Below are 23,109 nucleotides of genomic sequence, written 5' to 3'. Positions count from 1 at the left end.
CAGTAGGCAGGACAGGAGCACTGACAGATTGCTGTAATAAATCTAGGCTGTAACAAGACGGACAGAAAATGAGCCAGAGAGAGTCTGTTGAGACTGCAACGGGTACCAGAGTCTGACAATACAAAAGAGGCATATAGATCTTTGTGGAATGCAAAAGTCTTTAGGAGAACAAGTTAGATGGAGAGCATCATAATAGGTGAGAGATTTATAATGAACGACACAGAAAATGAGAAGGAGACTGGAGTACTGCTGAGTATGATTATAAAAACGGTGACCCCGGAGGCTTGCTGTTGACTCATCAGTGATGTTTGCTGAGGAGTGAGATTATGCCTCGAGCAACCCTGGCAAACACAGAATAACACTTCTTTGTCTGTCTACATCTTTTTATGATGTATAAACCTCAGTAAAATAAACCTAATATGAGCAATGAACTATTCATTGCTGTGGTAAAGATGTGAAAGGTGCTTTTTTTATTGTTCTTAATAGGCACCTGTCTACGGGTGTGTAAATATACATTCTGCCTTTGTTAAATTCCAGTGTCAAACAATCCCATGAGTGACAGCCCTAACTGATTTTGACAACCTGTGGTTTTCAAGGTGATGGCATTCTGGCAGCATATTGTGTCAGTGTGTTGGCATGTGTTCACTGTCAGAAACAACCTTGCAGAGAATGGCATTGGCACATATCAAGTCAACAAGTGCAAATAATGGTAAATACTGAATATGAAGAAAATCAAGCATTTGTAAAACTACAAGCAGCATCATTATTTTCTCTCTCTTCATTTCTGTGACCAACAAATTACAGTTGAACTATAGTACGTTTTTGGCCACAATTAAATCTTAATGAACTGCAAGCTGTTTATGCCAAAGTGCAGTTACATACCTGCTGCCAAAAGGCCTAATACAATTTCACTGCGATAATGGGTCTTTAAATATATACACCTCTCTGCTGCTGTATGGGACCCTTGGTTTTTGTAAATGAGGTATGTGTATGCTGTCACCAGCCAAAATCTCTGAGGGCATGTGCTGCCACAAAGCAAATATGACAGGTTCCTTTTCCATAATTCATATGCAGGAGAACAAACATATGCTTAAATTTTTCTGTACCTCTCACCAATCCACTATGCTGTGAGTGTCTTTGACACCTTATCTGAGCTACGCCTTAAGGTACATGTAACCAATCCGGTGGCTCTGGGTCAAAACGGACTTGCATTACATTCCAGTTGCATACTGATGACCTAAGCAGTTGCATTTTAGAGCAGTTCTTCTTAGCTTTTCACCTTTATCACATTTTTACAATCCTTTGAATGTAAAAATAGTCAGTGGAATAAGGAGCATTTAATTTGACAGGCGGAGTTTGGTTATTTTAGATGTCAAATAGTTTAATGGCTTCACTTTAAGAAAAAGGTAGAAGAAAAAATAGATATCTAGCAGCTGTGTACTACTTGAAATGTTTTCAACTCAGCTGATGCAGCTTTTCATTTTGACATGATAATGTACTTGCCTTTTTAAACCTAATCATGTCTTATCTGAGTTGAATTTGGGGAAAGGTCAAGCATTTTAGGAAGTGGACATGCCAAAGTACTCCAGTTTTGATGTCAGGATGGTTGTGGCCTCTTTAAAGAGAATGAAGCACCCCACCAGATGGCAAAAATGATTCAGAAATGGTTTTAGAAGCAAAACAAGTTTGATTTGTTGACTTAACCTTCAAATTCCCCGAATCTCAATTCAATCAAGATTTTGTGACATGTGCTAAAGAAACAAATTTGACCCATGGAGACCCTACCTCACATCTTACAAGGCTTAATGGTTCTGCTGCTAAGATCTGTGGGATACACAGCGTCAGTGGTCTGGTAGAGTTCATGCCTTGACAGATCAGGGCTGTTTTGGCAGCAAATGGGGGAGCAAGGCACTATTTGAAAGGAATTGTTATCCCAAATTGGTGTAATGTGCCCATACATTTATTTCCACTATGATCAGCAGAATCTATGGCTTGAAATGCTACCATTATATAATGGTTCCATGTTAGGTACCCAAATTGTAATCGCTCTGAAAAACGATATGCTCTGCAGTCTGTAATTTAAGAAATAATATAACTATACACCATACATATAATCTGACCGATGGCCTTTTCTGTTTTTGCTAAAATGAGCTAGGGTTTATGTGAAAAACTATACTGAAGAGGAGTTAAGTGGTTATTTAATACCAATACAGCTGATGAGTCATATATAACACACTCACAATTCGCTTGTATGGATGCATGAATCACAAGTTAGGTGGGTAGTTGGGCTTAAAATATCTGTTCAGTTTTTCTTCAAATAAATTGTCTATATTACATATGCTAAACCCTTAGACACATTACCATATTCTTTCTTCATCGTCTCGAAATAAGATTCATATACTAAGTAGATAGGTTCTTGACATCATTTTGGAAATATCTATACTGCACCTATACAGTATATTGCATGCATGAGTCTTTAAATAAGGAGTAATTATGAGTAGTTGGTATTTTATCTGCAGTGAATGACAAAACCATTACTGTAATTATTTCTTTAAAACATGCAAAACAACTATTTTAAACACAAACCATAATACAGTATATCACCAAGAATTACAATACGCTTGATAAGTGGAGGAAGAGAGGTGACCTTTCAAAGAAGCATCTACTACCTGCAGTTCTTAACATGGGGTGGTCCAAAGCCAGTTCTTAACTGTTTGGTTTTCCACAGCCAGAGCTCCAGCTCAGTGCCATAAGAAGGTCTCTTCTACCAAATAAGGGAATCATAGGGAGATAACAGCCCAGGGAGTAATTTTAACTACACACATCAATATAATCTCAGTATAACTTCAAATATCACCAGAGTTATTTATTTTAAACAAATACAATTTGTTGACTCTCACCAACTCACTGGCTGATCTTTGATCAAACCACCAGTCCTGAAGACATTGGATAAGCACTGCATTTCTTGCATGATTTATTAAGATTTATGCATGATTTTAAAATACCAATGTTAAAGAATATGGATCCGAATAAAGATAATTGTTTCAAGAGAAGCTCTATGAAGTGCAATGATTCACTGAATCTATGGTGTGGGTGCTATCAAAATAAACAGCAGATAAGTTGGAAATGTTTTTCAAAATTGACATTTGTAAATGTTGAAGCTAAGTGTTGTTGCAATTTTTATCCTTAAATTAGGCTACCCAAAAGCAAAAGTACTAGAAAGTTTTAAAATTGAAGCTCCATGAGTCTGCCTGCAGCCCCTGGTGAAAACAATTATTTCGCCTGGCTCAGCTAAGAGTTGGTCCCAATATAGAACCAGTTTATTAGTGCTGTTGGGACCCCAGCCATGGATTTCAACATTTAAAGGCCAATTTGATCTTTTCTGGAATTTTCAGGATGAATCATAGTAACCTACTCCTAAGTCTGCTCAGAAACAGAAGGAGATTGGACTTCCTGTGATGTCACTGTTTGAATAAAAACCCCGCGATTCAACAAACAGGCTTCTTCCACGCATGTGCCTAGCAGAGCTGGAAGGAGAGACAAAGAAATATGTCCCTTGCTGGCAAGCAGACATAACTCTTCAACTTGAATCCAGAGTGACTACGATCACATGCAACAAAGTTACTGTAAGTAATGATTTGCTGTTTGAGTATTCGGCATTCATTCATAGAAAGGGTGTAATAAGACAAGCGTGACTTGACTTTTCTTCTGAGGACTCCAGAAGCAACCCTAATCGAAGCGGATCTCCCCACGGCTTAGAAAAGAAGGCCGGGACCGCATCACATGCCTTCCTGCGTGCACGTCCAGGTAGCGAGAGCTACCCCGCCGCCTCGTTGCCACTTAAGAAGCCGAACGTGCCTTTGTCGTACGGTTTGGTCGGGGCAGCATAATGCTCTTCCCCACAGCTACAGAGGTTAGCTGCAAGTTAACCCTTTGTTTAGAAAGGGCTAACTTTGTAAACAAATCAACACGTGGATGTTTACTCAATGCCCAGAACAACTTCTCTTCAGCACGGTTCACGTTAGAGGTAGTGATTTGGAAGATCAGCTTACAGTTAATCAAAATAACGTTCGTTTAATGACATTTGTTTTTGTTTGTGTTGAGAAACCCAGCTAATAATGTGTTCTGTATTGTTTTTAAAGTTAAGACAAACTTTATTAAAAGGGTGATTTTAAACACAGAAGATCGGCCATAACGCGGCAACCACGCTTATGCATTTCAACCCTTTTATTAGTGGTATTTTAAATGTATTTGTTTGATTCTGGTAATCAGCTATGAACTTCTTTTGTTGGCTCCAACCGCTAACGGCTAAGAACACGTGCTTGCCCACTTTATGAGTCAGCTGAAGATCATTATCCACATTATCCAGAAAGGTTGTTAGTTTCCAATCTAGGAAATATTATTTCCTTAAATATTATTTTAATAAAGGTGATAACTAATTAAACACAATAAAGACCCACTTATCCAAAAGATTTGGTTCTTATTAAAAATAATATTCTCATAAATATTATTTTGATGAATAAAGGCATCTAATTAAAGAATTGAGAATTAGTCATCCAGAAAGTTGGTTTTATTCAGCAAATCATTCTTTAAAATGTTATTTTTCTAACATAATGGTTTATCTGATCTTGCATTATGAATGGTTGTTTGAAAGTATACCAATTATTGTCTAAGTCAGTTCCAAGACTAACCTAACTTCATGTCCAGATTCTTCAAGATAATCCTTGGTAATCTCAAACATGAACATTGCATGGTAATGTTGCATCACTCTTTGGTCATGGTTTTCAACCATCTTTGATTCACTTGTTTATATTGTACATAGCCTATTAGTCTTCCTTATTCTTTCATTTTGCTTGGTAGTTCAGTTGCGTTATTTTAGCATAGTAAAGAGTTTGTTGATTGAAATATGTTTGACTTTGAGTTGACTTATTTTTGTTAGTAAATTCTTGTATTTTAAGAAATTGTGTGAATTCATTCTCTGTGTGTACAGAGTTTTGCTGTTCAATAATGTCAGAGCTTGGCTCATCCCTTTCAATTTTGGCCTAATACCACTACCTTATCTGGCTGGTATTCACAGGACAACCCTTAACAGACCAAAATATTATTTAATAAAATATTTAATTGTTAATATTAAATATTAAATAATATATTCATATTTATCGTCACAACAGTGCCCAAAGCCGTACATTCATTGTCGGGAGCATCACTAGCACCAGTTCCCCCAGGAACACCTGGTTCAGCAAAAAAGCCACTAGTCTATTATCAGAACAAACAAATAAACTAAATTTAAGAATGCATTTTGTTTTAAACGTGGAGCAACATTCTATAAACTGTTGAATGTTTCTTCTCATTTGTCAGTCATGATGTGGATTCGACTATGTCTCAAGACGTATTACTGCTAGAACAACAACTAACATTTTTACATCAAGTCAAATGTATCAAAGTTTTGTGAAGAGCAATTTAATATGCCTTTAATCCCAAATGCCAATTGAAATTTAAAAATTAAAACTCACGTTAACTGAAATTGACCAGAATGAACTCCTGCGGCCTCCTGCTGAGGATAAATACACTTTGCATACGTGTAATAAAGTGAAAACATTAGATCTGCATGATGCCACTTGTTTCATTAAATTAAAAACTCCACCCACCAGTGTAGTTCATGAAATGCATAAGTGATGTTATACATGATATAACATCACTTAAAGGTAGAACAGGCATTTTACAGGAATAATTCTGCAGCCCACACTCTGTGTTGTGCAGTGGAGACATTTTTAAACTCACATTGGTCACCTTAATAGCAAAAGGCCATCTGAGTGCTGCTAACACTATACAATGTAGTTGCTGACCAGGTGCACCCATCCATTGCCATCCATTGTCGGCACTTTTTCAAATGGATGCTTCCACAGCATTGCAAATGTTGTCACCAAGTACTCATCCTCTCCAAACGACTCCATGAGCACGACATTGATTTTAATTTACTTCACTTCCCTGCACTCTTTACAGAGCTAAGCCCAGTAGAGCACCTTAGAGATGTGGAACAGGTTTTTCAAACTGTTGATGCCCTGGCGAATATCTGCACTCAGTGTTTGTTTGAACTTTTTCATAACTAAAATCTCTCATTTGGAAATCTTTTGAAGAAGTTTACTTCTATGACCGTACTCTTATGGTTTTGATATATAAAAAAAAAACAATGCAGATTTATCTCTCACAAATACCAACAGATATAATAGAAACATTTACAATATTTGATTGATGTATCAAAAAAGAATTGTTATGCGTCTGAAAAGATGAACATATTGCAGAGCATCAATATATGCTACATCTTTGAAGTATGTGTGTTCCCTCATTATTTGTTTTCTATTTTTAAAGATCCATGAACATTTAGTCCCTAAAGTTTAATGCTGCCTGAGTGCCCCAAAGTGGTTGGATAATTATTAACTAAATTGATTAGCATGCAGGTTGGGATGCTTGCTGTTTAATAGTCCAGCAGATGGAGGTAAGAGGATTTTAATCAGGTCATACAGAGTCTGTATGACATAAAATGAAATAAACAATGTTATTATCAGGTGTTTACTGTGACATTTGCATTGTGGAAGTAAATTTCATAGAAGTGGAGCAATTTGTGTGGTATATGTGGCATCTCAGAATTGCAACACTCAATCAACAATTTTTGGCGTGCCCCAAAATGCACATCAGGACTTTAGAACCTCCATTTTATCTAACATGCATGTTTTTAAATTGTGGGTGGAACCCGGAGTACCCAGAGAACTTCTGTGTATGCATAGGGAGAAAGTGGGAACTCCCTATAGAAAGACTGCACCCCAGCCAGGAAGGCGATAGCGCATAAAACCCTAGCTTTAAAAAGAGTTCCTTCTAGGGGGACTTCCGGGATGACGCTGAAGGAAATAGCTGCTTGAAAATCGGACTCCTAACCGGTGGGAGATAACTCCTTGGAAAAATACATTAAGATATTAAAAAGACCACCCTGAAATTCTGAAGAAAACAAAGGCATATTTGCAGATTCTGAGAGAGTTCAAAGTGAAAGGTATCTGCTCCCAGATGCCATATAAAGCTAAACTGAGGGTGTTTTTTGAAAGTGGGATTCAAGTATATGAGAGCACAATGGAGGCTGCTGCAGATTTAAGTAAGAGAGTTTTTTCTATTGGGTGATTTGAAGAGTCAGACCCAGCAGTGTTGAAGCAGCCCAGCCTGGTGACATGGTAGAAGGCTGGCATAGACCACTGCAGAAAGATAGATCAGAGTTGTTTAAGGGAGAAACCGCAGAGCTTTCAACGTACTCAACCCAATGCACTGACGAAGGAGAGTGAAGTATGGAAGTGAGCATTTAGACCATATGAGATGGCTGGGTGGGTGGCAGCAGAATTGTGCCTCCACAAATGAACAGTAAGTCTAGCAACTGATAATTGACTGACTTATTGACCCACACCATGCGTCTATTGGAAAATATTAATAACTCATGTGGAAAAGTAACTATTACGGTTTTCCAGTTAACTAGTTGTGAATATTAATACAGCGTGCGTCGGGATGATTGAATAGAACTTATAGCCTATCTTGTTCATTCTCTTTTGATTGGTCATGAAAAATGATCTTAGCTAAACCAAATGAATCAACCTAAGCTAAAATTTGATGACATAGTTGTGGGATTCTCTTTCACATGGTAAGACTGATCATTTGCCTATGTTGGAATTTAGAAGGTTTTTTGCAATTAAATTCCAGAAAGTAAATTAAGCATCCTATTACTTGTTAGTGATTATTTTCACTGGTGTTTTGCTTCAACCACTGCAGTAATGATAATGATGATAATACATGTGTTTCTGTATTTGTCGTATCGACAAAGAGACTTGCTATCAGTGTTTGTTGAATGTTGGGACTAAACATTAATGGGCCATACAATCCAAATAAAATAAGTATAATTATAGCAAAAAAGAAACAGGAGACATTACAGGTAATTTTCTGGCAGTAGACACAGCTTTCTTCAATAAACCTGGGTTTCAAAATACTTTCTACTCATCTCACAAGTCAGGACGAAGAAGAGGGGTAGCAATATTAATCCCTAACGCTGTAAATTTTGAATTTATCGCAGAAATCAAAGATAAGGAAAGGAGGTTTGTTCTAGTTAAGGGTAAATTAGATAATGTAATAGTAACACTGTTTAACATATATACTACCCCAAGGAACAATAAATTGTTCTTTAAGAAATTTGTTGATTTGATAGCCAGGGAAACAGGGAATTTCAATTTTTGCCCGTGATCTAAATATCCATTCTTCAGCCTAAATTAGATACATCTAACCAGTGCCTAAGGCTCCAGATGGCTCCATAGTTAGACAATTGCTGGCTGAAATGAATCTGATAGACATATGGAAAGAGACCCACCCAGGAGAGAAGCAATTCACATATTGTCCCCCCTGCCACTCAGTATATTCAAGAATTGTCTATTTATGTACAAGTCTGATGGACATAGAATTAGGGATTGTAAGATAGAAGTTAGAGATTTATCTGACCATTCGGGAGTTTACTAAACTTACACCTGACAAGTGAAATAAAAATACTGATAATAAAACTTTGGAAACTTAATACAAGTATCCTGAATGACAAATTAATCCAGGAGCAGATCAAACAGGAATTTATATTACGTAAACAAAATACTGATAATGGTGAGGTATCTCCAAGCACTTTATGGGATGCAGCAAAGGCAGTCATTCGAGGTAAATTAATTGCTCTCTCGGTTTCTCGAAAAAGGAAAAACAGAAAAGATTGTCAGAATTACGAGAAGAAATGAAAACATTAGAGACTGAACACAACCAGCAAAAAGATCCTAGGATATTAACAAGAATAAACAAAATTAGGTAATATATAAATGTGATATATAACGAGGAAGTTTTATAAAATGAGGAATCCTAAAAAACTAAATGTTCACAGTGTACCAGAGGACATTAAACATGCATTTGAAGTATATCATAAAGAACTATACCCCCAACCAACCAGGGTAGCTATAGTAAAAATAGAAACCTTCCTACATTTGTTAGACCTTCCGTCCATTGGAGAACAACACAATAAAGCCAAATATGGAGGAAATAATGGCAGAAGAATTTTAAAAAGTGATATCAAAACTGAAATCAAATGAGCCTTCGGGCTCGGACAGATACGGTATAAAACATTTAAATTTAAACAGTTTTAATTATACTATGAAAACAGAAAAGGCCCCCCAGTCATGAAAATAACCATTTATCTCTACCATCCCGAAAGAAGGCAAGGATCAGATGGATTGCAGTTCCTATAGACAAATATCGATCCTAAATGTCGACTATAGATTATTCACTTCGAACTTGTCCAAGAGACTGGTATCCATTATTCTGGAACTGGTTTAGGATAAAACAGGCTTTGTACAGCATAAACAGGCACAAGACAATCTAATGATGCATGTGATAAGTCATGTTAAAACAAAAAACATTGGTGCAATGTACACCTCTCCTACGGTCAGGGTCAATGGTAATTTGTCACAGACAATTCAGCTAGAAAGAGGTACATGACAGTTGCCCCCTGAGTCCGACTTTATTTGCATTATTTATTAAGCCATTGGCTAAGGGGTATCAGGCATTATGATCAGTAAAGAACAAAAGACTTGTATGTTTGCAGATGATGTACTGCTTTTAACCACAAATCCTAATTCAAGTATCCCCAATTTAATGTCTCTGCTAAAAACATATGATTTCTATTCTGAATATAAGTTAAATCTTCAAAAAATTCATTATGGCCAATCTGAGCAGCTAGCCTGCCAACACTTAGTTGAGTTTTCTCAACACAAACAAAAACAAACGTCCTTAAACAAATATTATTTAGGTTCAGGTCTTGGCTTTTTAGGTGGTCTGGCCTAAATGTACGACAACGGCACTTTGTGCCAACTTCAGTGGAGGTAGCTTTCGCTACCTGGACGTGGATGTAGGAAGGCATGCGATGCTGCAGTCTCCGGCTTTATTTTGCAGGCTATGGGGGGAAATCCACTTCGATTAGGGCTGCTTTTGGAGGCCTTGGAAGAAAGTCAAGCCAACCTTGTCTTATTACACTCTTTATATGAATGAATGCTGGATACACGAACAGCAAATCCTTACTTAACTTTGTTGCATACCATCAGCGTGATCGTAGTCACTTTTGGATCTAAGGATTCTTTGAAGGAAAGCCTTACTCGCCCCTGAGTTCAAAGGTTTCAGCTGATGTGTGCTCTGGTCCCTTCTTTAGCCGCTATCCACAGTCAGACAGAGGCCGTGCAAAGGGGGAGAGGTATCTTTGGGTCAGAGATTCCAGCAGTGACTCCTCCTCTTCCTGGGCTGTGTTAGAAATAAGTTAGTGTTATTTTGAAAGGAGTAGAGATTCACACAGGCCTTTGATGATGTATATTTCACAGTCCATGGTCATCCATGTTTATCCATGACTGGGTCCCAACAGTAGAAAGCCTACGATACATTATAAGACACTGCAGTCGAAAAAAGAGAAAGGAGGGAGAGCCTTACCTTGCCTACAGGATTATTATTATGCAACACAATTGAAACCTTTAGTATACTGGTGTGCTCCAGACTGTGAAGCCAAATGGAAAACTCAGGAAACAGTCATTGTTAGGAAATAAAAGTAAAGTTGAAAGTAATTATAGCACATTGAATTAATGGATAACATTTATTCTTTAGCTATGGTTTAAGGTTCTAAACAAAAATGACCTAGAGAGACAGGCAAGTGGTCTGAATGGGGATTTTAAACAGTGAGTCAGAAGAGGTACCATATGGCCTGAAAAAGTAGGCTTTTTATAGATACTTGCAAATCAGAGAGTCGTACTCGTCATCTTCCGCTTTATCCGGGACTGGGTCGTGGGGGAAGCAGACTCAGCAGAGACGGCCTGACGTCCCTCTCTCCAGACACCTCCTTCAGCTCCTCCGGGGGGAGCCCAAGGCGTTCCCAGGCCAGCTGAGAGACATAGTTCCTACAATGTGTCCTGGGCTATCCCAGGATGTGCCTGGAACACCTCCAAAGGAAGGCGTCCAGGGGTCATCTGGTATATATGCCCAAGCCACCTCAACTGGCTCTTCTCAATGTGGAGGAGCAGCGGCTCTACTCCGAGCCCCTCCCGGATGGCCGAGTTCCTCACCCTGTCTCTAAGGGAGTGCCCAGCCACCTTACGGAGGAAGGTCATTTCAGCCGCTTATATCCGGGATCTCGTTCTTTCGGTCATGACCCAAAGTTCACAGCCATAGGTGAGGGTAGAAACATAAACCGACCGATAAATAAGAGAGCTTCGCTTTTCCCATTACTGCGGCAGCCGCATTGATCTGTCTGTTGATCTTCCGCTCCATTCTTCCCTCACTTGTGAACAAGACCCTGAGATACTTGAACTCCTCCACAACCTGAAGAGGACAAGAAACCCTTTTCCGGTCAAGAACCATGGCCTCAGACTTGGAGGAACCGATCTTCATCCCAGTCATTTTCACTCTGCTGCGAACCGCCCCAGCGCATGCTGCAGGTCTTGGCTAGAGGGGACCAGCAGGACCACGTCATCCGCAAAAAGAAGAGACGAAATCCACTGGTCCCCAAACCAGACCGCCTCCGGCCCTCTGCTGCGCCTAGAAATCCTGTCCATAAAAGTTATGAACTGGACCGGTGACAAAGGGCAGCGCTGCCGGAGTCCAACATGCACCGGGAGCAGGTCCGACTTAGTGCCGGCAATGCGGACCAAACTCCTGCTCTGCTTGTACAGAGACCGGATGGCCCCTAATAAAGGGCTCTGAAATCCATACTCCTAGAGCACCCCCAACAGGGCACCATGAGGGACACAGTCGAATGCCTTTTCCAGGTCCACAAAAAACATATGGACCGGTTGGGCAAACTCCCATGAACCCCCGAGTACCCTGTAGGGGGTATAGAGCTGGTCCGGTGTTCCACGGCCGGGACAAAAACCACACCGCTCCTCCTGAAGCCGAGGTTCGACTTTTGGCCAGGCTCTTCTCTCCAATATCCTGGCGTAGGCCTTACCAGGGAGGCTGAGGAGTGTGATCCACCTGTAGTTGGAACACACTCTCCGGTCACCCTTCTTATGAAGGGTACCACCACCCCAGTCTGCCAGTCCAGCGGCACTGTCTCGTCCACCACGCAATGTTGAAGAGGCATGCCAACCATGACAGCCCTACAACATCCAGAGACTTGAAGTACTCAGGGCAGATCTCATCCACCCCCGAAGCCCTGCCACCACGGAGCTATTTAACCACCTCGGTGACTTTAGCCTGGATGATTAAGAGTCTAAGCCCGAGTCCCCAGCCTGTGTTTCCACTAGGGAATGCGTGATGGCAGGATTGAGGAGATCCTTGAAGTACTCCTTCCACCACCTGATAATGTCCCCATGCGAGATCAGCAGCCTCCCACCCCCACTATAAACAGTGTGGGCGAAGCACTGCATCCCCCTCCTGAAGTGTCGTACGGTTCGCCAGAATCGCTTCGAGGCCAACCGGTAGTCCTTTTCCATGGCCTCACCGAACTCCTCCCAGGCCCGGGTTTTTGCCTCTGCCACAGCCCAGGCCGCGGCACGCTTGGTGTCACGGTACCTGTCAGCCACCTCAGGAGTCCCACAAGCCAACCACAGCCGATAGGAGTCCTTCTTCAGCTTGACACATCCGTTACTGCCACCGGGTTCGGGGATTGCCGCCGCAACAGGCACCACAGACCTTATGGCCGCAGCTACGGGCAGTAGCATCGACCATAGATGTGGAGAACATGGTCCACTCGGACTCTATGACTCCAACATCACCCGGAATCTGGTCAAAGCTCTCCCGGAGGTGGGAGTTGAATACATCCCTGGCCGAGGGCCCTGTTCCCAGCAGACCCTCACTATGCGCTTGGGCCTGCCAAGTCTGTCCGGCTTTCTCCTCTTCCAGCGGATCCAACTCACCACCAGGTGGTGATCAGTGGACAGCTCAGCTCAGCCCCTCTCTTCACCCGAGTGTCCAAAACATATGGCCGAAAGTCTGACGATACAACAACAAGGTCGGTCATCGACCTCCTGCCTAGGGTGTCCTCGTGCCAAGTGCACTGATGGACACCCTTATGCTTGAACATGGAAATGGAAAATGCGTGACTAGCACAGAAGTCCAATAATGAAACACCACTCGGATTCAGATCGGGGAGGCCATTACTCCAGATCACGCCTCTCCAGGTGTCACTGTCGTTTCCCACGTGGGCGTTGAAGTCCCCCAGCAGAAGAATGGGTCCCGACCCCAAGCCTGGCTCCAGGGTTGGACCCCGGCTCCGCCGTACCGGGCGACGTCACGTGCCTCGATTGTGTGGTCCTCATGAGGGTGTCTTGAACCGGTCTTTGTCTGACCCGTCACCTAGAGCCTGTTTGCCATGGGAGACCCTACCAGGGGCATTTAAGCCCCAGACAACATACCCTGTAGGATCATTCGGGCACTCAAACCCCTCCACCATGCTAAGGTGGCGGTTCATGGAGGGGAAGTCAAAGACTACTATAACAAAAAGTTGCTAATTAAAGAGGAAAGATAATGCAATATGATTTCCATAAATCAAGATGCATGAAAAAAGGATAATAAAAAACACAGGTCTCAAGAATATACCAAAGTATAAAAGCCTCTACAAAACACTCCACTATATATATATTTTTTTAAAAGTGTATCTTGCTTTGTGTGCCTTGACATTTAACATATGGGTCTAAATCCCATATATCAGAGGAGAACCTGTTTGGGATATGCAAGACACACGCTTCCACTGCAAACTCAAGATCATTGGTGGAATTTTGCTGGAAGAATGTAATGAGATCTTTTATCCCTCCTAAAATACAGCTCTGCAAACAGGTATTCAGGAACATAGTTTCTGTTGAAGGGAGTGTGGAACACAAATGGCTATCCATTATCATATATTTTGGCCTGTCCAATAATCCAGTTGCAATGGAGGATGGTTGTCTCTGAAGTTAATAAAATAACGAGAGTTGGGATAGATTTTTCTTTCATGACTTTATATCTGGGTAGAATACCTGACACAGTCCTATAGAAAGATAACTATCTTCTTAAGATTCTCTTGGCAAGTAGCAGAAAGGCTATAACTCAAAAATGGCTGCATAATAACCATAAAATGTACCATATGTTGGGAAAAATGGATTGTGTATGCAAATTACATTGATTAATAATTACTCATATTTAATAGAAAAAAAATGATGTATGGGAAAACTCCTTGTGATTAGATCTTTGTGCTTTTTCTGTTTTGTAAGGTTCATGTGTATATATATATATATATAAACATATGTATGTACATCTCTTTTGTTTATGCCACACACTTGTCTGCATGTTCTTTGTTTCAAAGTTGATAAATAAAAAGTAAAAAAAAATAGTACTCTTATAACATGGTTCGAGAATTTTTAGGCGTTAACTAAAATAATAGCTAAACATCAAGAGATTTGTGAATAAAGTGACTCAAGTGCTTTAAGATAATTCAAAATGAAGGCTTAGACATAAAAATGTTTGCTTGTGGTCAAAGTGCATCAATTTACGCTACCATGACAAGGACAAGAGGACAATAGATTCATCATAATCCTGCATAAATTAGGTGACAAGTTTCCCATGATTTATTTACTTACTATCTGGACATGATTACAGCAAAAGAGCCGACTGGAGTTATGCGTGACTGGTTTTGGATTAAAGTCCAAAATGACAAACACTGTGCTTATGAACATATATATACAAGGATTCATGTTTGAGGTTGCGTGGTTGTGTTCACAAAGCAATAAGGTGTGAACTATCCAGTTGAGCATGGGTGTTCTAATATCACAGCAGAGACCTGTCCTGAAAGATAAAACTCTCTTATTTAGACTTGGTTAAGCTATAGGCATTCTTATTACTAATAATAAAATAAACTGAGTGTGCACTGTTGGTTTGTGTGAAACCAACACAAAAAACCCCACAAAAAATTCCAGCCAAAAAATTCCAGCAGAAGCTACAACACCACTAAGCAAGAGGCATCACACCATGAAGGCCAATCAGCTCTCCAAACAAGTCAGCGACAAAATTGATGAGAAGAACATGTCAGGGTGGGTCTTATAAAATAATTTTTCCAAATCTTTGATGTTCCCCCCATGGCAAGATGTAACAAGCTCATAGAGACTTGTCCAAAATGACTATAAGGTGTAATTGCCACAAAAGGTGGGTCTAGAAAGTACTGACTTTAGGGGGTGAACAGTTATGCTAGCTTAAGTTTTCTGTACATTTGTCCTCTATGTTGTTTGCTTCACAAAAAAATAAAAAATACATCGTCAAAGTTGTAGACATGTTCTGTAAATGAAATTATGCAAACTCTTAAACAATCAATTTTAATTCCAGGTTGTGAGGCAACAAAACATGAAAAATGCCACCAAAGGGGTGAATACTTTTGCAAGGCACTGTATTTTAAGAATGGCATATGTTCTTCTTCTCGCAGCTCTGATTTACTGTGTGAACTCTGATTTTCTCCCATAGTATAAAAATGCGTGTGAAGATATGCAACAAAGATACAGAGAAATTCCTTGCGTAGTTATTTGTCTTTGTGTTGTCTTATGATAGACAGATAACCTTTTCAGGATTTACCCAATTCAGGCTGTATGACATTTCAAATAAGATTTTAATATTTTCTCTAAATTAAAACATACAATTGTTAATTGTTAATTACTGTTAGCTTTGTCTTTTCAGCCATCCTCATGGTGTATAATTGAAATTGAATACGACATATTTTATGCACCCTTTAAATGAAAAAAATGTGGGGGTTCATAATTTATTTTTATAACTTATGCCTTGTAGAAACAAAATGTCATTTCTGTTTGGATACCTGGTATGTGACTGAAAACAATCATATTGTTGCCTACAGCAACGAGTGCAGGCTTGGTGGGTGTTTTTTTTTTCCCATATGCCAGAAATACCACAGTGTAAGGTATTGATGCTGCCATGATTTTTTGTTATCTGTTGCTAAGATTAGTGAATATGAACAGAAAATCTGTCAACTTTTATGCTTCATTGTCTGTTACTGTACGTGTAGACATCTGCTGGTGTTTGTGAGCCAGTACCTAATACAATTATACAATGCATAAAAACTGTAATGCAATAAGCCAATTTGAAAAAAAGTGGAGAAGGATAAAAGAGAAGCCCACAAGGGACATTAAGTTCTTAATGTTCACCAAATGACATGATTTAGGCTGTAGTTTTTACTACATAATTTTAATGTATCATTCCCATTCATACAGCACCTCCACAAGCACAGACACACATGGTTTCACAAATTCAAACGTGTTGTGTCTCGACTAGTGATCCATTCTGCCAAGTCTGTTCATTTGGTTAGGGAATTACATTATTTTCAAGGGCATGTACACACTGATATAATCAGGAACGCTGCATTGAAAAGGTTTATAAATGACATTCTTTAAATAATCCCTCATTTATTATTCCAATTTTTCCACACTTCTAAATGGAAACAAGACTTAGTCATTAATTGAGTGATAAATGATAAGATTCTAATTTGCATTTTATCAAGCAAATGTTTAATTATGTAATGTAATAATCTAATGTCTGTGGTAGCCATTCTGTCTTTGTATTCCTTCAATGATTATCTTTTCTAGTCACCAAATACGAGGAGGGTTTACACTAAACATTCAAAAATGACCTGGAACAGCATGTTACATACCTGCAAATCACAGCAATACCAATTGCTAGAATAGTCTGTTGATTTTCTTCTTTACTACACACAATTTCTTTGGCATTAATCCATCAATTTGCTTAGCTAAGTTTCATGTTGTATAAATGGTAAACAGATCAACAAATTTAATTAGTTTAGACCATATTTAGATGAACTATCTGACAATCGCTCCAACCAGGATATTTAATTTTGTTGTTATTGTACTGACAACACAATCTATGTCCCCTCTTGCCTTTTAGCTCCTTTTAGCTTTTACAAGCATTCTGAGACATCTAGACAAGACAAGATAACTGCATTAGAAAGTTTGTGGTTGGAATAGACATTACATAGTCAGCTCCTGCACATTAAAACATGTGTAAACTTAGAAGGAATTGCTAATTATATTTGTTCAGGTGCTGGCCCGTTTTGTAAGCTACAGCTCTGTTTATGCTTTCTGTTATCATCTTGGCGGTGCTTTACCTGGTGACTTCCCCTATGTGAGCTTCTAGCAGCAACTAGAAAAATCAGAATCAGTGTGCCCAGTCTCTTTCTATACTTCTAAACAAATGTGAGTTGAAGGTCCAACAGACAGCTTCCACCAGGTATTCCCAATTCACCCTGACTGCTTGTTTGGGTTTACCAGGTCTGTCCAGCAGCATCTGCTTGCACCATGCCTTTCTTACTACACTCAGTTGACAGCTCTGTCCCTCTCTTTACCCGGGTGTCCAAACCATATGGCTGGACCTTAGATGGTACTTCTACAAAAGTGATCATTAACCTTTGGCAGAAGATGTAACATGTAACACTATGTATGGGCATGGTGTTCAATTTGGACAACTAATGGCTACCACAGAATGCTAAAAGTGAAAAACAACTTGAATTTTAATTCAAATGGCTGTTCCTCCCAATCACATCAATCAACACTGTTCATTGAACTCCTTCATTTGGTTTGAAGTCACAGCACGAACCTCAGATGCCACACCTTCCAGCACACAATCTAGAAACTGCAAAAAAAATAAAAATAATCTAAGATGCATTTTACTCTTTAAAAAATACCAATCAAAACCTTCTCTGCTACAATTCAAAGTTGCTAGGACACGATCCTTCCATTCACAGAGGTGCTCAGCTGTGCTCTACACAAAAATATCCTCACATCCACCTAATGCACCTAAAGTTATATGTTGTATTAGCTGCAGTCAAGCCCACAGTGACCCTCAGTATCATTGCCTGCAAGTATGGGCCCGCATTGTGATTCCTGTTGCGATTTTTGTCCTGAGCCTGACTGTATCCCTAAAATCAAGGCTCAGTCACCTTCCTGGCATGTTCATCTTCATGCCTTGCTTCTGGAAGGTGGCCCGGTTTCCCTATTCCAGTCCACTGTAAAGTGGTGTAAAGAGTACTTTGAGGATCTTCTTATTTTGGTCCCCATGTCTTTGGTGGAAAAGGTAGAGTCTGAGGACTTGAGGGGGAAGGTGAATCCATCACCTTGGTGTAGGTTATTATGGCGGCAATGTGCCACAACGGGATGACATGCACCCTGGGATGATAAAGGCTCTTTACATTGTGGGGCTGCATGGAGGTGCAGGGCACCACAATTGCAGTGACAGACTGGGGTGGTGGTCTCAATGTTTAAAAAAGGGTGCTGTGGGAGTGTTGGCGTCAGGGCTGTTTCTAAGGGGGTATCTGCATAATCAAAGCAAACGCTCTGTTTGCAACCTTGGTACAAAGTCATAGTTGTTTCTGCTGTAGGTAGGACTGCATCTTGTTGGTGTTTGTGGTGTTTATGGACAGGATCTCAAGTCATATTTGTTGAAAGAATGCTGTCTGGTTTGGGAAACATGGGATTCTAGCTTTTTTAGATTTTGTTTTGTTAGTGTTTTCAAGCCATGACCTCCAGTATATTCAGGAACAGTATGCAAACAAGTTTGCAGCGGAAATGCAAAATATAGAATGCTGCCCCTCGGTCATAGATGGTCATTGCGCTAGGTAGCGGAGTTCAGATATTTTGGTGACTTGTTCTTGAGGGATAAGAGGATGTAGTGGAAGATGTACAGTAGGAATTTCATCTGCATGAATGCATGCGATACTTAGCTATGTTGTGGTAAATGATAAATGGTGTACATTTATACATTGCTTTTTTAGTTATAACACTACCACACCACCACCTCCCCAGTATAGATGAAGAAGCTCTTGATTTACTTGTCCATTTGTGTTTCAACCTTCACCCAAGGCCATAAGATATTGATCATAACCAAAATAATGGGATCCTGCATACAAGCAGCTAAAATTAGCTTCTGCCTTTAGGTGCCTGGGCTCAGTGTTAAAGATGCAACAAGCTTGGGCTTTCTTGAGGAACTTGAAGTAGAGCCACATTTCTATTCCATTTCAAACGGAGTTAGCTGTGGGCATCTGCTCAGGATGCATGTTGGACAATGCTCTTTTGAAATTATCTGGGCATATCACTCTGGGAGAAGTCCTCGGAGCAGAACAAGCATTTGCTGAAAAGATTATGGTTTTTGCCTGGAAATGCCTAGGGTTTCCCAGAGAACATACTGGAGAGTATCCCTGCTTATAAGGATGTTTAGGTTTCTCTGTTAAACCTGGTAAAAACACAGCACAACCTTAAGATGGATGGATGGATGGATGGATGGATAGGATTTGTTTCATCAAAATTATGCTGTATTTTTAGATCTTTTTAGTGTGCAAAGCTTTAAGAATACTGTTAATGTAACATTCTCGCAACAAAAGACAGTCTAATTACAATTTTTTTGTATTGTCTGAAGGTTATTTTCCATATGTTAAATGTCATGGCACACCAAGCAAGATACAAAATTCAAAGAAAGAACTAATTAGGAATTGCTCAGAAAATAGCGCAAAAAAAGGTTTATATTCAGGGAGCAATGTCCAATAAAAAGTAGTTTTTTAGAACTGAGATTACATTGAAAGTTTTTACTGCAGCTCTAAAGGTTTTTAAGCAAATTCATGATGTAATGAGTGTTCATTTTAAATACAAGATATTGTGTTCAGAGTTTTCTGAGGAAAAACATACAGGTCATCTTACCAATAAAGCAGGTGAGAGACTGTCGACAGGTTGAACTTAAGTTTAGTGAGTTTATTGCTTTCGTGGCTGAAACAAAAAAGAGAAATAGTCTGGAGACAGAGGTATTACACAAGTTGGGGGCATCTTTTTAGTGATAAAAAATCACCACAGGGTAAGACAAAACTTAATGATAATCAAATTAAATAAACAGGACAAGAATTGTAGATAAAACAGGCTTTGTAGTACTTGTACATGGGTAACAAGTGTTCAGTTTGCATGTAGCATACCCTTCACCAATCATTCATTCAGAATAAATCAGTTACAGGTGAGCCTGCATACATGTACAAAAAGACACACTGTATTTTAAAACTTTTGCCGCTATGTTTAAAGTCTGAAGTGATGGATTTATTAAATCAGTAGCAGGAACAATGATAAAAAATATATATTAACAAATATGTTTATAATAATGGAATAAGCGGTAGAAAATGAATGACTGACTGACTGACTGTTTATACATTTCTTGGCAAAGTTTCAAACCACTCCAGGTTCCTTTGCCTTAAAGAAAGCTAGACTTTCTTGTAGTCTTCTAATGTACTCTTGATAAATATTTCTTCAAACGTTTTGCTCTTTCAGGTCTTTCAGTTTTTGTTTTACCTTTAGTTCCTTTTTCTTCCATTTTTTGTCCTATTATTGTAAATCACTGTGTTTAACAATGAAGGGTGGCAAGTGGAGAAAAAAAAAGAAGAGTCAAACAATAAGTTTTCTAAAGCAGTTGAAAAGTATCTGGAATGTATGACTTTAAGGAGTAAGACGAAATCCATCCTTCAGTTGATCATTTACTATGGTTTTTATGTTATTGTTGCTTGTGTGCCAAACTTTATATTTGGTGGTTTTCTATAGATAAATAAAGAACTAGAACCAATTGTTGATTATATATAAAATGATGGTTTTAAGTTGCCTTTTTGTGTACAAAATTGGTTCATCCCATGAGTTTTCTAACATTTTTAGGGTTTGAATGATCCATATGTCAGAATTAAGTGGCTTACTAAACAAACATATTCCTCTAAAAACAGATACAGGATTTAAATGAGTAAAAAAGCAGCCAAAGTCAAAAGAAAAACTCTCATCCTGAAGGCTTTCTTTCAAAAGCTTTCATATTAAGATATTGTTCCAGACCACTTCAAAGATACCAAGAAAGTCTGACTACCAGAAAGCAAATCATAAAGAATCAAGGAATGAGTCAAGCCCTTTGCAGAATAATATTGTTAGTTTATAATGGCCTTTAGGGAAGGCATTTATTAATAAATACAATTACTATTATTATTTTTACGAATGGGAAAGGCCTCAATAAGCAGGCACAGTGTCAGGTGTTTTCAACTGTCATCAGCTCTCCCACATGTCGGGATATGACTTATAGTCTTCTGCTTTTTGTCTCCTTCCATGTCTCTCTTTATAGTGCTCTTTGGTCAGTTTGTGGTGTTCCAAACTTTGCCCACTGATGTGGTCGAAATCTATGATGGGCCTTCAACAGATTCAGCTCTTCTCTCCTCCATATATGGATCTCACTCAGGTAGCCACATTACCCAGACCTTGAGGATGGATAATTCAAGTCATTTAAGCTTCTTTCTCATACTTTATTAGAACTAGGAATTTGACATCTTTGTCTTCTAAATTTTTATCAGATAACTCTTTTCCTAGACAAATAAAACGTTTAAACAGTTTTGTATTCTCAAAGGTAAGGTGTTTCATTCATCTTTCCTTGAACATCGCTTAAAATACATTAGAAATTAAATTATGTATTGTCTTTCTTGTATGAAAATGTGAATCTGTACCAGGAAACAAGTTAAATATCTATTTGTTAAGAAGTTATTTCAGTTAGATATTGTTTTTAAATCTCCCCTTTGAAACAAGTGGGATAGGGGTATTGTTTGTGTTTGAAAAATAAATGTTAAACAACACAAATAAAAATCTTCTAATGATAAATAACAAAACTTTCAGTGAAAGTTAACAATGCAAGGGGCATTTTCAAGAATCTTGTTTAACTTATTCTTGTGATTTTGTTTTCCTCAAAATTTGCGTCTGTCTTTATGATGTCTCCTTTGCATTTCTGATTTAGGGGAGACACTCCCTTTAAGTTCAGGGAACAAGATAACACTCAAGTTTACTGCAAATGGAACATACACAGCCAAAGGATTTCATTTTGTTTACCAAGGTAAGGTATAGCTTTTTTTCTTATTTTTACTTATCTGAAGCAATGAGTGCATTTGGTCTTGCAGGTATTATATAAAGGTGGCAGTGGAGTGTCAATAGATGAGGCTGGCCATGACTTAGCAGAGCAGAATGATGTGGAGTCAAATAGCCTGTCTTGGCATGGAGGATGAGGGTGACTAATAATGCATTAGAAGATTTACAAGGGCTTTCTGTATCCTTTTGCCTTCGTTGTCTTGCCATCTCCTCTTCTCCCTGTTGCTTGTCTGCCTAACATACCCACCACTCCTTAGCTTTCTTCCTTTGATTCTTGCTACCTCCCCTTTTATCCATAGCTGTACCTCGGACAAGCGCCACTCAGTGTAGCTCAGTCCCTGAGCCCCGCTTTGGGAAGCGGATAGGGAATGACTTTGGCATCGGCATGGTGGTGCTCTTTGAATGCAATCCAGGCTACACACTGCACGGCTCCAACGGCATCAGGTGCGAGGCCGTGCCCAATGCCCTGGCCCAGTGGAATGGCACTGTGCCCACGTGTATTGGTAAGCACCCTCATCTCCCAGCCCTTGCTGTACTCCCTGCATGTGCTCAGAAACCCACTCAGAAAGAGAAAGTAGGTGCACAAAATACTTTTTTAGAAAGGCTTGTTTTTGATAAATAAGCCAAAAAGAAAGTTAGTAGTACAAACAGGTAAAGACCAATAACTCCTGGTACTATCTACAATTTACTGTTACTGTTTGATGCATGTTGTGACTATGAATATGGATATATTATTTAATATTTAATATTAATACTTTAATATTTTATTAAATAATAATTCGGTCCTGTGAAAACCAGCCCAGGAAGGTTGTAGTATTCGGACAAAATTGAAAGGGTTGAGCCAAGCTCTTTCATTACTGGACAGCAAAACTCTATACACACACAGAATGAATTCACAATTTTTTTTTTTTTTAAATACAAGAATTTATTAACAAAAATGAGTCAACTCAAAGTCACACATATTTCAGTCACTTTACTTTGTTTGAGTTTTCAAATTCTTTGCTATGCCCAAAAAATCCAACTAAACTACCAAGCAAAATGAAAGAATAAGGAAGACTATTGGGCTATGTACAATATAAACAAGTGAATCAAAGATGGTTGAAAACCATGACCAAAAGAG

The 23,109-nt window shown here is 39.1% G+C and overlaps 1 protein-coding gene across 2 annotated transcripts in view; it reads left to right on the top strand.

Moving 5' to 3' along the window:
- Window positions 1–23,109, top strand: part of LOC124865431 (CUB and sushi domain-containing protein 3-like) — a 359,430-nt gene that overhangs the window by 184,320 nt on the left and 152,001 nt on the right. For both annotated transcript variants that reach the window (XM_047360499.1, XM_047360500.1), the window contains exons 32-34: window positions 21,202–21,315; window positions 21,862–21,957; window positions 22,289–22,492. In XM_047360499.1, the coding sequence (XP_047216455.1) occupies window positions 21,202–21,315; window positions 21,862–21,957; window positions 22,289–22,492 (414 nt within the window). The remainder of the gene's footprint in view (window positions 1–21,201; window positions 21,316–21,861; window positions 21,958–22,288; window positions 22,493–23,109) is intronic.

The sequence above is a fragment of the Girardinichthys multiradiatus genome, chromosome 3, assembly GCF_021462225.1.
Source record: "Girardinichthys multiradiatus isolate DD_20200921_A chromosome 3, DD_fGirMul_XY1, whole genome shotgun sequence".
NCBI lineage: Eukaryota > Metazoa > Chordata > Actinopteri > Cyprinodontiformes > Goodeidae > Girardinichthys > Girardinichthys multiradiatus.
This window is presented reverse-complemented; position numbering and strand designations above follow the sequence as displayed.